The sequence below is a fragment of the Aplysia californica genome, unplaced genomic scaffold, assembly GCF_000002075.1.
Source record: "Aplysia californica isolate F4 #8 unplaced genomic scaffold, AplCal3.0 scaffold00661, whole genome shotgun sequence".
NCBI lineage: Eukaryota > Metazoa > Mollusca > Gastropoda > Aplysiida > Aplysiidae > Aplysia > Aplysia californica.
This window is the reverse complement of record NW_004797931.1, coordinates 315,631-331,340: the sequence shown is the minus strand read 5'-3', so window position 1 is coordinate 331,340 and position 15,710 is coordinate 315,631. Positions and strand designations below refer to the sequence as shown.

General features: G+C 43.8%; 1 protein-coding gene across 2 annotated transcripts in view; it reads left to right on the top strand.

Moving 5' to 3' along the window:
- Window positions 1-5,970: 5,970 nt before the first annotated feature.
- The window catches only part of LOC101863056, a 51,249-nt gene continuing 41,509 nt past the window's right edge, over window positions 5,971-15,710 (top strand). The window contains exon 1 of one of the 2 annotated variants that reach the window (XM_005108117.3): window positions 5,971-6,226. In XM_005108117.3, the coding sequence (XP_005108174.2) occupies window positions 6,197-6,226 (30 nt within the window). In that variant the 5' untranslated portion in view covers window positions 5,971-6,196. Of the gene's footprint in view, window positions 6,227-11,878; window positions 12,107-15,710 lie in introns of those variants that run through there. The other variant, XM_005108119.3, reaches the window with a different exon arrangement.

The window sequence follows — 15,710 nt, the reverse complement described above, 5'->3', positions numbered from 1 at the left end:
AGGGGGGGGGGGGTGTCAGAGGGGTGACTTTTTTCTGCTAGCTACAACAGATGCAGACCCTCACGCACACACACACACACACACGCGCGCGCGCGCACCTCAACCTTCTTTTCCTCTTCTTCCTCTCCTCTCCAACTAAAAAGGCTCAGTTTTTGTGAGATTTGTGAATTATAAAACCTGCAGTTTGTTAGTACTTTTACTCGTTTACCACTTGTGTGTGGTTTTAGAGGTTACTAATATAACTAAACCCCATTGTCAACATACATTCCCCTTTTTCCTCTGCCATTGCCGCTCTGCGGGTCTTAAGAATAGTCAGTCGACAGTATAGTAGTACAGTAGGTTCTTCAAGACAGGGTACAGCTTATCCCCAGTGCATGTCCAGCAATGGATCTTTTACGTTTTAAGCATTCTATTCTCGAAGATGTTTCCTGTATTACCACCGACTAGAGTTCCTTGTTTTGGGTTGGGATCAATTTTTTTGAAAGTCGACTGTCAATGTCTATCTTTTGTGCACTGCCGCAACTTGCACGCAGGATTTCCAAAGAGTCTGGGCTTGTCAGAGATGGTTAGTTAGGAGCGAGGTTCAGCCAATTCTTGGGAGATCGCCCTCTGTGTTGTAATTATTAGGCTCTTAATCGTTGCATGCAGACGACATGAGCTCTCATCGGTTCCTGTATGACGTTGCCTGGTTATTTTATTCAGTGTCTCCGTCTTGCTGCTGGAGTATTGTATCTTCCTGAGCACGGATTGGCTCTGACAAGTAGTCATAACAGCATACTTTTTATATGATCTAAATTGTGTCAATAGCGACGTAAAATATTTACAATAAATAGTAATCAGTTAATCCTGGAGTCTGAAGTATGGAATGCAAGAAGAAAAAAGACATAAGCTGTCCGCCAGATTTTCCCCTGTTCACGAAAAAACACATGACGCAAATGTGTGCGCGTAAGCACTCTTATATTTTTAAAAGGGAGTCTATGTATAAAAAAAATTAAAAATATATATATAAAACATCAAAAGAACGTTCTGCAACCTTGGCACAATGTTAGCCGACCCAGTGTCAAGTGCTACTTGTGCTGTTCACGGCTTGGGGAAATCCCCGTTGCCTTTGGCGCATGATGGGGATTCTGGCCTACTCTGGTGCTTGTCACAGGGAAAGGTACGTCACTGGGGGCTGGGGTGGGAGAGAGAGAAGGGAAAAAGAAAGAAAGGAAGAGAGAGGGAGAGAAATAGAGGCAAAGAAAGATGGGGAGGGAGAAAGATGGGGCAGAGAGGGAGGAGGCAGATTGGTTTTCAGTGACTTTACCTTATCTTCCCCCTTCTCTCTCACACCCCCTCCTCTTTTTCCTCCTCCTCCTCTTCCAAGTCTCTGATTTTGTTAAATTTGTGCCTGAAAACGCCTCTTGTATGTTTGTACTTTTACTCATTTACTACATTCTTTTCAGTACGTCAGTTGTCTTATCCGCTGTCGATCGGTTACGCTCATCGCCCTGGGTGCAAAAGACGTGAGCTCAGTACCCGCATATGGACGTTTTATTTTATCGGGTTTTTTCTCTCCCGTCCATGCACCCTAAATGATGTAAGCTGTGTCGATGGAGATGTTTAACTTGACAGTGTGTCACTATAATCGTTTCTCGTTCCTAGCGAAATGTGACCGTAGCCGTTCTGGCTCGCTTTATACCTTAATTCTGCAGCAATAGTATTTGTCTATGTGGATGTTGTTCGTAGTGAGGGGGCTATGAGGAGGCGCGCCGACCGGCGCCTGTTTTATCTTAGGAAACTAGAAGCACTTTCGTCAGTGGTGTAATGATCAGGCTTTTTACCGTTGCACGCGGATTACGTGAGTTCGATTCCCGAATAGTTAAATCGAGGATGCCCAGCTGTCTGCTGGGATGTTGCATACCTCTCAGCCCAGATTATTCGAACTTGTCCGCATTCTAATTGATCTAAATTATGTAACGAAGACATAACCCACATACAAAATAAGCCTAGCAGCCAAGCATAAATTGAAATGTGCTTCGATCACTTATCTACGTTTCATGGTCGTGGTGGACGTTGTCGACGTTAGTGCTGTTCATGTTGTGGAAATACAGGAGGGGGGGGGTGTCCCATTATTTCCTTGTGCGTGGTTGGCGGGTGCTCTGGTGTGGCTTGCTCCTTCTTCCCTATAAAAATATTCGTCTTTATCTCTCCTCCTTCTTTTTTGTGTTTGTTATTCTCTTGTAACCCCTCTAGTCTTCGGCACTTATATGACCTCACTGTGTTGCAAATGCCGTAAAACTTTTACTAAAACAAAAAAAGTTATTTCCCTCCAATATGTTTAGCCTGTTTTTAGGGGGGTTTGTTGTTGTTGTTCTGTTTGAGGCAGTTGTGCCCCAATTTACTTCCCATCTCTGTTGTGCTCTTCTAGGTGGACACTCTGTCGCCATCACTGAGTAAACGTCTACTTATTCCGGATTGCAGCTAGCGGCCCGGCGTCACTCAACACCAATTGTCAATTTGAATGCTTTATGGTTGAGTATTTGGTTGGCTGTATTGGTGTATGGCACTTGAATGTCCACTTAGTGGATTGTGTGAGTTTGTAAGGAGAAGAAGTACAAGCTATGTGAAAGACGACAAGCCAAAGTAGAGTGACGTGAGCGATATGTTATGGTTTATTTGCGCTTCGTGTACTTCTAGTGCTTTAGCCCGTAAGTAGCTTCTTCATACTGGGTCATAGTGAAGAGTATTTTCTTTCTCGTTATTCTCTAAAAAAAAACTTCTCACATTTTCTCTTCTTTTATTTTCTTTCTCGTTATTCTTTCTCTGTCTCTGTCTCTGTCTCTGTCTCTCTCTCTGTCTCTGTCTCTCTCTCTCTCTCTCTCTCTCTCTCTCTCTCTCTCTCTCTCTCTCTCTCTCTCTCTCTCTCTCTCTCTCTCTCTCTCTCTGCGGAAGGTTGACGAATGCTCTGGTGTCGTTTGCTCATTTCCTGCCAAACATGTATTGTCTTTATCTCGCATTCTTTGTTTTTTGTATTACTCTCTAGTAAGGGGGCTCTCGTTGCCTAGAGGTTATGGAGTTCATCTCTCATTCAAAGGTCCCGGGTTCGAATCTGAAGAGCAACCGAAAAATTTTCTTCTCTAAGATTGTCTCTTTTCACCTCCTTTCCTGATCTCTTGCAATGATCTGTCGTCTGCTTTCGTCTCCACTTTCTGCCCCCCACCCCTTCACCTCCTTTGCCCCCTCCTCTGGGATCCTGGCTCTTTCTGCAGCCTTTCTACTGCTACTGCTTGGCTCCTTCTTACTGCTGTCTTTCAGCCATACCCCTGATCTTATGGTAGGAAAGATCTACATCTAGCCTTCTCGTACAAGGGCTCAATTTCTCGGAGGTCCCATGTGCAAGTTATGCACGTTAAAGATCCTTTGGTGGTTTAAAATCTATAATAAGAGTAGGCTTCAGCCGCCACCCGGGCAAAATGCAAAATTCCCTACCAACTGCAAATGTTTGGTGTGTCCCGCCCGCTCATATTACCTTATGCAGTTGCTAGTGCCGTAACACATTTACCAAAACAAAACAAACAACAAAACTCTCTAGTAACACGTTTAATCTTCAGCACTTTATGACATAATTGTTTTCTCTTGACTCTCTCCTGCCCCCTCCCCCTTCTGCTTCAATCGTCCCCATCCCTCTCTTCCTCTCCCCCCCCCCTCTCTCTCTCTCTCTCTCTCTCTCTCTCTCTCTCTCTCTCTCTCTCTCTCTCTCTCTCTCTCTCATACCTATCTAACTCAACATCTTCCCACGCTCACGTCAATGTGGCGCTCCGTTCCTCTTGCTGTGAATGGGTCTCGAGTTCAGGGCGTGGATCTCCCTCCTCCGCACCTTAATTGTTCAACCCCCTCTCTTGACCATAACAACTTCAGGGCTACGAACGACTGACGAAAGCTCCTCTTGTCAGCTGCAAACTTTTATCCTATGGTCTCCTCTGTCGTGCGGACTTTGTGTCAACTCCGCTCTATAGGAAGTGGTCTCGGCTGTTGGGACTCGAGAAAAAGCACTATGTACCTCAGGGTTATTACATAACCGTGTTACTGGCTTACAGTGGCTCACTCTTGTCTCGTCCGCAAGGACTCGCGGTGCGATAATTCTCAATTCTTGATTGTTAAGCGGAGTTTCCGACTCTCCCTTTTCTTCTTTCCCAGCAATTTATTCAACTTGTATCTCTGGTTTCGCTATGACTGAGGAGTGACAGTAGCTATATAATGTTTTGATGCTGCTTAGCGTCGCCTGTCTCTATCGGGACGCGTGAAGACGCCAGGAGTACAAGGGGGAAGTATCAGATTGTCGGTGATAAGCGTGCAGTTGATACCGAACGTCCACTCTGGGGGTCCTTGGCAATATGATATTGGCTCTCGCATGCCGGTGACGTAGCTGTGAGCGGTTTAAAGATGCTCTCCAGTTTGGCGAGTGGTATTTGTTTCTTGGCAGTTGACGTGGCGAGGACACGGGGAGACTTTTGAGTTGGTTTCTTTTGTGCCCATGCGTATTTGTGATTGTGCAGACGTACAGTGGCGTCGTCTTCAGACTGTAACCACTAACACTAGTACGACGTTATTATCGTGGGTTTGCAAAGATTGTGAGCAACAGATTTCTGTGGAAGGTGTGAAAGTGTTGACAGTTACAATACCATTTTGCTTCTTTTCAAATGTTACGAGGGCTTTTTCTGAACTCAACTAGTGCTGCTTTCATCTGAACACAACTGGAAACATTTTTGAGACTTTATTTTTGGAATCCAAGTGAAAGGAGCTTTCTCTCCCAAAAGTGCAACATCGGCTGAATTCTGCTGGGGTGTTCTTTCAGGGGACGAGCGTTGCGTGGTTGAATTTCGTATTACATAGGGGGTGTTCTACTGAGCTCATAGTGCCTTGTGACACCTGTGTCGGTATTTCTCTCTTTTGGTGCGTGTCTTGCCGTCGTCGAAGTCACTGAACCACTGTCAAACATGGTGCGCTTCTGTCAGATTCTGGACGCAGTTCTCAACCGCAAGTTGCCCGTGACCGTCATGGTCAAGTTTGTTGCCCTGCGCAGGGGCAAGAGGAAAACGCTCGGGTATTTGGTGAGTGTTGCCGTGTAGTCTTCATGAATGGGTGGTTGGCGGGTGCTCTGATGTGGTTTGCTACTTCTTTTCCATCAAATATGTATCGTCTTTATCTCACCTCCTTTTCTTTATATGTTACTTTCTGGTAATACCTCTTGTCACCGGCACTCATCTTCCTTGTGTTGCAAGTACTATAAAACTGTTATTACTAAAACAAAACAGTTGTCATTGGGATTGGGGGGGGGGGGGGGACTTGTGGATAGTGCAGTTATTGGTTGGGAGATATGTCGCCGCTATTCTATATTTTTTCGTGCCTCCTTTAAATTTGTCTGTAGTTTTGTTTTGCACCACCACTCATGGTGAGGATAGTATCGACGTGCTCGTTATTTCAATCAAGTTGATGTTTGTTTGGCTGTCTGGTGTGGTCAACTCCTTCTGCTGCCTGTCTTTGTTACTATTGTCCTTATTTTTTCCTGCGAAATGTGGCTGTTGTTGTACTATGTAATAAACTTCAGACAAGGACAAAAAATATGTCTTTCTTTTCGGTATTGTTGCATCTTTTCTTTATTTTCCCGACCACACCGATATGTGTGTTGCTATGGTTGCGCTCTTCGATTCTGAATGTGAAAGACGTGAGTTCAATTCCTTTTTTTCCCCCAAGCACTCAGTGACCAATATTTTCATTGTGTTTGATGTGTTCCTCTTTACCAGACAAACAAATAAGAAGATTTCCTTCTTTGGATGTTTGGCGGGTGCTTTGGTTAGGTTTGCTCCTTCTTATCTATCAAACGTCTATTGTCCTTATATCTCTCCTCTTTTTTTTTCTTTGTATGCTACTATCTAGTAATGCCTCTATTCTTCGGCACCCGTATGATCTATCTGTGTTGCAAGTGGCATAAAACGTGTACTGAGACATAAATATGCTTCTCTAAATCTAATTAAAAGCTCATACTATTGATTTGTGTAATTTGTGTTTCAAGCTTTCAAAGTGCCTTGCATTTTTCATTGTCAACTCAGCATGGTAAATTTTGATTGCTTTTTGTCTTCCACAGACCCTGAAGCAGAACACAGAGGTGCGGGAAGGCGATGGCAGCAGCAGTGAAAGCAACAAGAAGCGGGAGATGGGAACCCAGACCCCACTCACCACACCGGTAAGACACAGCTTCTCTGCTTTTATTATGAAGTCTTATTTCCTTGCTTGTTGCTGGGTATTTGTGGGTGTGTCGGGAAGTTTGCTCTGTGTGTTGGACGTCTTACTGGCGTCGAGTTATAGACAGGTTGTGAAATATAAGGATATGCAAATTTAATCTTAATGGGAATGTGTTTGCGAGCTTGGTCAGGAGGAGTCGGTTGTGTTTTGTTGCTGGTTTTGTTTGGGGTTTTATTTAGGGCGGGGGGGGGGTATTTTTTGTTTTATTTGTTTGGTTGGTTTTTTGTTTGGATCTTTTGTGTTTTATTTTAATTCGTTTGGTTTTTGTACTCGTATTTTAAAATAATTTTTTTAGCCCTTGTGTTTAAGGACGAAAAGAAAAGTGCATAGAATGCAAAGAAGAAATCATTTTCTTTTTTTTTTTTAGATTTTTTTTTTTAACGGGGGAGGCAGGTGAAATATTGGAATCTATTTAGTCAATTTTCCCAGTACTATTGTCGTGTATGTCCATGCTGTATGACCCTTGTTCCTAAGATTGTTGTCAAATATTGTTCCATTTGTAACTGTCGTTTTTCATCCAGTTAAAACGTTGTTGATATATATTCTATTTGATGTGTGACTTTGAGATGACATTGTTTTCTCTTGACATTGTATCCGGTGTTTGCCAGGGTTGCCTCTCACAGCCATGCCTTAGTGGAAGAACGAGTGTATCAGCTCGTTTTGTGAGGTTTTCAGTAGCGGGATATTCGGGGCGACGTCCTTATCGTATCTCAAGGTAGAAGCAGGAATTTCCTTTCCAAAAGCGATGTGGATCATGGTGTCAAACGACTGCGAAGATAAATGCTACAAGAGGATTTAGACTTGGAGGGGATGTGTGTGCAGCGAGAAATTGCCTTTGTGTAGTTTTTATAAAGGGGTACTTTTAACCCATTATGACGGCACTGACTTAGGTTATGTTAACCGGCATCTTCCACTGCGGTTTGTATCGCGCCGGCCAGTTATATCTGTCAATGGGTTTTTGTGTGTATGTGGTGTGTGTGTGGGGGGGGGGTCCGAAATGGCCGTCAGGAATTGGTAGGGGCTTGTTCGTTCAGAGAGAGTGTTGCCGTCTCTTGATTAATTACCCCTTGTGTTCGCACGTGCTGAAGCTGAAATAAGCGGGCCGTTTTATATGTCTCTCATATATGTAAAGTAATATGATCGTATCATCTGTTTTATTAAATAGCAAAAATTAATATCTTTATTTTTCATGTCTTGACACGTTTGAACGTGTTATTTTGCATTCCTGTTTATTTAGATGATAATAATGTCAAGTCAAAAACACAATTGCTTGCCACTTTACTTGGGGCTTTTACTCAACAATATACAAAACGCCAAAAAACAATATTGCGTGCTGAGATGTGCAAGTTGGAAATCAAATCGTACGGCTTCTATATGCTGCGCAGCGACTGACATCCCTGACCATTAGCGGAAACGTCAATTGCTAAAGCAATCCTTTCATAGGGACGAGAATAGTAGCAGCGGAGAGCTTAGCGTCACGAGCGCTCCGTTTAGTCAAAAGTAGGGATCCTGTGAACGGTTGGATGTAGTCGCACTTGCTTATTATACGTAGTAGTAGATCTAGAGAGATATGCACGATGAGCGATGTGGTGCTGCGACAGTTTATCTGATGATATTATGACATCATTATCGATGCGAGCGTCGCGCGAGTTGTAATGTCACATTGCTGCTCATTATGGCGCTCAGGCTGTTCTCGTGTTTGTGGCTCTCTCTCTCTCTCTCTCTCTCTCTCTCTCTCTCTCTCTCTCTCTCTCTCTCTCTCTCTCTCTCTCTCTATCTATCTATCTATCTATCTATCTATCTATCTATCTATCTCTCTCTTTCTCTCTCTCTATCCGTCTATCTATTTATCTATCTCTCATCTATCTATCTATCTATTTATCTCTCTATCTACCTGTCTGTCTGTCTGTCTATAATGTATTTATCTCTACTGCTCGCTCTCTGGTTCGCTCTGTTATTTTCCTCTCTATGTATGTGTGCGAGTAGTTGGAAGTCGCCACTAGCAAGTCCTGAGTTTTTACTTTCCCTTTGTTGTTTCTGTGTGTCGGTATTGCTTTTTTCTCTTCGTTAAATGGCCGCTGTTGTGTCGACGTACTTCTCTTTACTCAAAGAAACGAAACAAATCCCCGTGTGCACTTTATTGATTTGTTTTGTTCACGTCTTATCTTTCTGTCCATCTCTCAGAATGCGATTTCGCCTGTTTATTTAGCCCTGTCTTTTTCTCTGTGTACCTGACGTTTCTGCCTGTTTGAACTCTTGTTTCCGCGACTGTAACCGTGTGTGTGTGTGTGTGTGTGTGTGTGTGTGTGTGTGTGTGTGTGTGTGTGTGTGTGTGTGTGTGTGTGTGTGTGTGTGTGTGTATCCTCTTGGTAAATAAGTGGTGGGTGCGACAAGAAGTGAAGTTCTGCATGTTACAACGTTGCCATGGCGATGGCCACCATGCCCGATCTGACGGAAGCCCCTCGGTAGACGTTTATTGATCCTGAAGAGCTTGCACACGTCTTTTATCTGTGATTCAACTTATGAATTTTTGTTGTTTCCGCTTCCTCCGCCCCGCACGTTACGATCGTTGTCGTCTTTTTTTCTTTTTTTTTTTATTGTTTTTGTTTGTTGTTTTTTTGTTGTTGTTGTTTTGTTTTTGTTTTTGAGGGGTGTTTGTTTTTTAACAATAGTTCCTGAAAGGAAAGGATATCTGTGATAGCAAGGCTCGCTCTGATATGGTCTCTCCTTTCTACTTCTTCTCATTGTAACTTTTATTATAATCCTAATTTTTTTGCTGGTGCAATGTTGACATTTTCGTGGCGGTTCGCCGTAGTTTTCAGCTCCGGTCGTAACAGCTGAACATAAGGGTCTGTGGTAGCGCAGTTGGTTCCGAACTCATGCCACACGCTGATGTGCAGATTATTAGACTAACTGAAGTTCCAATTTAGCTCGTACAGCCTCTCTTTCGCACACATACTTGAATACACTCACAGTAATATAGGCTTGCCCTCACTGACAGACCCGCAGTCAACACATTTGTTGTTAACAATAATAATGTTTAATAAAGATACATAACCTGTTTTGTGTCGATGGAGACGCAAAACATTTAGCGGTCATAACAGCCTGCTAGGTACCCTGGCCGTCAACATTAGCTCCAGAGTGTCCTGTAAGACTAGTAACTTTTTAAAAAGGCATAGAAATTCAGAGGCGGAGATTCGTTGAACTTGCTCTTTTTTCTTTTTTTTTTTCTTTTTTGTCAGTGGGTGGGGAAGATTTCGGGTCGGGGAGAGAGAGGGGGAGAGAAAAATAAAGAGATTGAGAGAGAGGGGGGGAACAGAGACAGATTTTGACTTGTCACGTGAAAACATTTCTGCCTGTCGTGATATCGCCGCAAGCATAAGGGACTCTCAGAAGCGGTGACTCATCAGTAGCCTTATGGTTATCTGGGTTTTTCTTTTTTATTGGATTTTGTGTGCCAGGGAGGGAGAGAGCTGCAGAGACACAGATACACATATGTCTTCTGTCTTTGGGACTGTGTTTGTATTTGTGTGTGGGTTGTTTGGGGTGCTGTAGTTGTGGGTGTGGGCGGGGGGGGGGGGCATTTGCTTTAGTAAGAGTTTTACAGCACTTGCAGCACAATTAATTCAATAAATGCCGAAGATTGGAGCTGTTTCTATAGAGTAACAAGCACAAAGAAGGAGGCAAGCTGCGGATGATAGACATTTGATAGGAAAGAAGGAGCAAGCCACACAAGAGCACCCGCCAACCACCTACAGTGTGGATGTAGGTGGGGTCCTCTATATAATTTTCTTGTATTCGGGCCTCGGGCCGAACTGACTCGATCATGAGGTCCAAAGCGTGGCAGGCGAGTGACTTCTCTATAACCTCTGGATGTGTGCTCCTGAAGTGCAAGTTGTTGCACTCTGCAGATTGAAGTATTGCTCTATGCCTTGGGGTAAATGTATAAAAAGAGAATGAGTAGCTTGGATATGGTACCTCCCGCGTGTAGAAGTGAGAGAGAAAAGTGAGGGCGGGGCAGGCAGAGGTGGGTCGGGGGAGGACTGGGATTATTTATTCTGAGTCAGCGTGCTGTGAAAGACTTGGGAACCATTGTGATATCAAATGTCACGATGGGAGAGGCTATGTTATTTTTATTATCGCTCATCCTATCTGCGTCTGGCTTTTCTGCCCACACCGTGGTTGTTTTCTCTGAAGGTACCCCGTCTGTCTCCAATCCTCCATCTCTCACTGCCTACCCGTGGGTGTTGTCGTTGGTATGCGGTATGGTGTGATTTGCTCCGACTAATTCCTTTGATGTTGCAACTGCGCGCTGCAGTGGTGTCTGCAGTGTAGAGTTTAGGTGGTGCGCAGTCGTACGCAGAAGACGTGAGTTCGATTCCGGTGTGAGGAGAATTTGTATCGAGCTGGGACGTTATATCCCTATCAGCCTGGGTTGGCTTTAACAGGCAGGCTCACGAAGCCCGTCCACTGAGTGATCTAAATAGAGTCGATCTTTTAAAAAAAATCTTTTTATCTGTCTATCTATCTGTCTGTCTGTCTGTCTATCTCTATGTCAGTGTCTGTTCGTATGCCCATAGATTCATTAACCTAGCTTTTTGTTTGTGTATGTGTGTGTGTGTGTGAGAGAGAGAGAGAGAGAGAGAGAGAGAGAAAGAGAGAGCACTCCGTCCACAGTGCACTAGGCCTACACCACCACTTCACCCCAGGATGACGTGTGAGCGTAATAAGCGTCAGTATAGTGTGTGTGCGTGTGACACTGTTGTTATCCCCGCTGCCAGCCCTTTCTCCTGTCACAGCGTGAGGTCCAAAGCCTCTGTGCTTCACATCACCAGCCCACAATATTAGAGACTCGTTTGACTGGCAGTATTGTTGGACGAAATTCGAATTACATGTGTGTACCCGGTTCACCGGTTCGTTTCTCAAAAAGGGATGTTTCTTGCGTAGTGTGGTGATCCGGATGACTTTCTCGTTCTACTAAATTATGTTTTTTCGTGGTCATGTACAAAAAAAATTGGATTTTTAAATATGGAGGTGAAACTGAACGTTTTATGGAAATAGTTTGAACAAATGTATCAAATTGTGTTATGTCTAGTAATAATATTCCCTCCATCATAGAATTTTAAATCTGTTAATCAAAATACTGTTCCCTCGATCTTTGCTCGGTTGCCCTATTATATGAGCGGGGGCTCGTATGACCGCCAGCTGTTTTGTACCGGTTAATTTGCTACGGGTGCTAAAAGATTCCGGTACGTCATGAAATGGATGGTTGTCCCACTCCAGCTTCTAATGCTTTTTTTTTTTTTTTTTGGGTCTCACGTAATGACCTTTCGCACATGCAAATCACGTCTCGTGTTCGCTTCCCGCTAGAGAAGTATTGCTGCTGTGGAATGGGGGAATAGCGCGAGACGCCACTGTGCCCTGCTCTCCTCTTCACCCGGCTCGTAGAGTACGTCGTGTGAGTCATGAAGGTCAGATAAAACATTTGAACGTTAGAAACTTAACAAGCAAGGGGGGGGGGGGGTTGGAGGGGGGCTCCCTGTCACCCCACAGGACCGAGGACCTTGCCCCGGTATCTTCAGTTGTTGTGTCGTGTGTGGCTATGTGGGGGGCCACAGCTACCGTGCTCCCAGTTCAACCGAAAGATAATCATTATTTACGACGGGTTTTATTGTCTTTTTCTCCGCTGAAAGAAATCAGATTTGGGTGTATGTGTGTTTCTTGTGTTTTACCATATCCATGGAAGTTTGTTCGAGATATGGTTTTTCGATATCCACGGAAATTTTCGATATCCATGGAAATTTGTTTGAGGTGAACGAAGGTATACGTTTTGTTTAGTGCAATTATTTTGGTCGGCCTTTCGTTAAAAAGTTGCTTTTGGTCCTTTAATGTCAGAATGGACTACATTGGTCGTCCTTTCGAATTCAGCAACTGGTTTGTTGATTTAAAGTTTGATTCTGGGCTGTTCTCTCTCAGAAGCCTGGTATATTTTTAATGCACGTTTTCATCATGGATATCACCATCAAAGGTATGATGATCCTAGTAGAATTAATGAACTGTTGTTCCCGAACTCAGTTCGAGCAGCGCGGGCGGGTGGTATTGAGACTTCGTTAGTGGTGCCTGCAATGAGGGAACTTAATTTGTTCTTTGAGTGGATGGAACTGTGGAGTAGAGGCTCATGTTTAATTCAGAGGGATGTTTTTTAGTCCATGGTCTTTGGTTACGATTCGAGTGTTAAAATCTAAAGAGTTGAAACTGCCGGTTTATTTCTGTTGGACGTTTTTCCATTTCGGCCTTTTTTTTGGGGGGGGGGTGGAGGAGGGGGTGTTAATGATGTTGTTTTTTTCTTTACGGCCATATAGGACTACAAGTGCAGGGCGCGTCAGGTAGATTTTACTTATAATATATTCTTTCCCTCTGTCATTTCTCTCTATCTGTCCAGCTTTTTCCCTACACTATATTACAGTTATTGTGTCGATTTGCTGTTTCTCTTTACTCAATCTCAAATCCACACACAAGAATAGACCAAATTCAATATGAATTTTAACATTTTTTTTTTCACAAAGTGGGAAGTTGCAGAAGCTGGAGGCGCATAATTGCATAACGTGAAGCGAAAATTTGGGAATGTGGGAAGCAGATTTCGGTGCCTCCGGCATGAATTGGAGCTTATATGGTAAACTGCGTTGTCACGCAATTGTGATGTAAAGCTGAACTCTCTCTCTCTCTCTCTCTCTCTCTCTCTCTCTCTCTCTCTCTCTGAGGGGAAATTTTGGGCGGGTCGTGGTGAAACAAATGGTTTGTCCAAACCAGCGGAAGAGAAATGTGAGCCGTAGTACGTGAAGTGGCCATTGCGTGTTGTGATAGTGAGTAGCTATCGGCCCACCTGTGAGCTCCTGGCTGGTGCCACCCGGGCTGTTCTGGAACGATCGATATTGCGTCTGTCTAGTTTCGAAGAAACTTTTATTTAGTCGAGGAGAGAGGGGGTGGGAGTATCCAGATAAAAGCTGGAAATGAAGATGGCTATGAATTTTTTTTTTAAACTTTGTGTGTGTTGTTGCTGTTGTTGTTTTGGTGGTTTTCATGGGAGGGAGGGAGGGGGGGGGGGTTCGATGCACCCCGGTGCCTGATAGTTTATGGTGCTGCCGTGTTCGTCTTGTATATTGTGAATGGGCTTTGTTTGGTTGTTTAAAGGTAAACTGTAGTTCTCCATGAATTTTTTTTAAGGAATTTTTTTTTTTGTTGTCTTTTTTTGTGTGGGTTGCTGTTTTGTTTCTTTGGGGTTTGAGGTGTTGCTTTTTTTTCTTTTTTTTTTTGGCTTGATTGAGGTGAGGGGGGGGGGTACAATTGATATCGAGTAGGGATCGGTGATTGGGTGGAAAGTACCTGCTCTTAATCGGCACTGAATGGTATCGACCGGAGCACCGTGCCGCCTGTGGTACCTAAGCCTGTGGGTGGTGTTGTTGTTGCACCGCGTCGTGTACTCCGTCTGTGTTGTCACTCACGTGGTGACGTAACCGGTTAACCCACACTCAGTCAGTCAGTGGCATTCCGCGCTGCCTCATCGTTCTCATCATCGCTCTGGAATACCCAGCCGACATCGCGCACGGTGCTCTCTCTCTCTATGGGTATGTGTATGTACCTTTCGACTTTCGGGTCTCGTCGTGCGTTACTGGTGGCAGTGGAGCTGCGAGAGTACTCGTTATCTTGTGAACCCGATAATTTGGTGCAGTTTTTTGTTGTTTTTTTCTTCCTTATTGCACTGGGATTTATTCATTTATTTTTCTTACTACTTGTTAAGAGCAAGCTTTTGAGCATGGATATGCGTTATATAAATGCAATGATTATTATTATCGTTACTCGTCTTTTTTAACGTTTCGCAATCTAGTTTTGTGGGGATTATTTAGTCAGAAAATAAGTCAGTAAAAAATATCTGGTATTTAGGTTGATTTTGATGTGAAGTTTTCCTCACTCATTGCTGTGTGATGCTTCATAAGACTGAGTCGTGACTATTTCTAAAGGCATTTGTACTGGCAGTGGTCTCCCATTTGATCGACCGATTAACCGGTATGATGACTCGGATTTATGCCAGCCCCTGTTCGCCGACTCCAGCGCGGGTGCCGTTTTTTGTAATCCACGCCACTTTTGCTGCTCCATTCCAAATTATGATTTATTTATAGTCAGTTGGTTCGTTTTCGTCTTTGATATTTTCACATGCCGCGCATAATTCTTTGCAGAATTATGGTACCGCATATTTTTGGAGTCGGCGGTTTGTTTGATGGAATGTGCCTTGTGTTCGAGATTTTATGTGCAAGGTGGTTCCTTCAGAAAAGTGAAATTAAACACGTGTGTGTGTGTGTGTCTGTGTGTCTGTGTGTGTGTTTGTGTGTAAGGGGGGAGGGGGTCGCCTGTGGTTTGTGGTCGCTATTTTGTGCTCTGCTACCTTATACTTCTTGTCAGTGTCTGGTAGACGGGCGCTCTGGTGTGGTTTGCTTTTTCTTTCCCATCAAACATCTGTCGCCCTCGTCTTTCACGTCTTTTCGGTTCAGTTTTCCATGCTTAAAAAAGACCGTCACATACCAGTGTATATCTCTCCTCATTACTGTATGGTATGGTAAACGTTGTAAAAGTGTTGAAAGGGACAGGAACCTCATAATTTCTGGTCCTTTCCCGATAGGATCCGTCCAAGTAGATTGAGAACCTTGCTATCACACTGAATAACCTAAGTTCAAGACGGTCCCGTTTGGGGTATGAACAAGGCTCATCCACACTAGTTCAGCATGACAGCATTTGAATTTTTGGGGACGTGCCCCCCTGAAAAGAAATCGATACTAAAGGAAAAAATCGTAATAAAAGACATCAACTCTACCCACGGAGGCAGGTTATTTTCCCCATGATATGCGTCATCAAGCAACAGAAATTCATATCCTAATATAATGAACAATTCTAAGATATACTACGCCATCATTTGTCGCAGCAACTTGGGATCTTCTTTGTTGATTCTGTTTTGGATTTTTTTCCCTTTCTTATTTTTTCGGGGGGGGGGGGTTCTTTCCCAATGCAACATGCCCATTGCCTGATGAGATGGACGGATTTTCCTTGTCTCCGCTAGATCAAAACAAGTTTTAAGTGTCGTCATTGATTTGTCTGAGGCCTTGGGCCTGTCCCGGTTTCTGTTATGTCTCCTGCTTGTCCTACTCGTTATTGCTTGTATCATGGGAGCTCTTTGATCATGCTTTTCTTTATGGCAACGTGGTTTGCCCTCATAATGTTTATGCTGTCTGCTTTCGCATCCCTGTGTTTCAGTGTCAACCTTTTTTGTCTGTCTGTCTGTCTGCCTGTCTCTCTGTCTGTCTGTATGTCTCTCTGTCTCTGTCTCTGTCTGTCTTTGTCTGTCTGTCTGTCTGTCTCTCTCTCTCTCTCTCTCT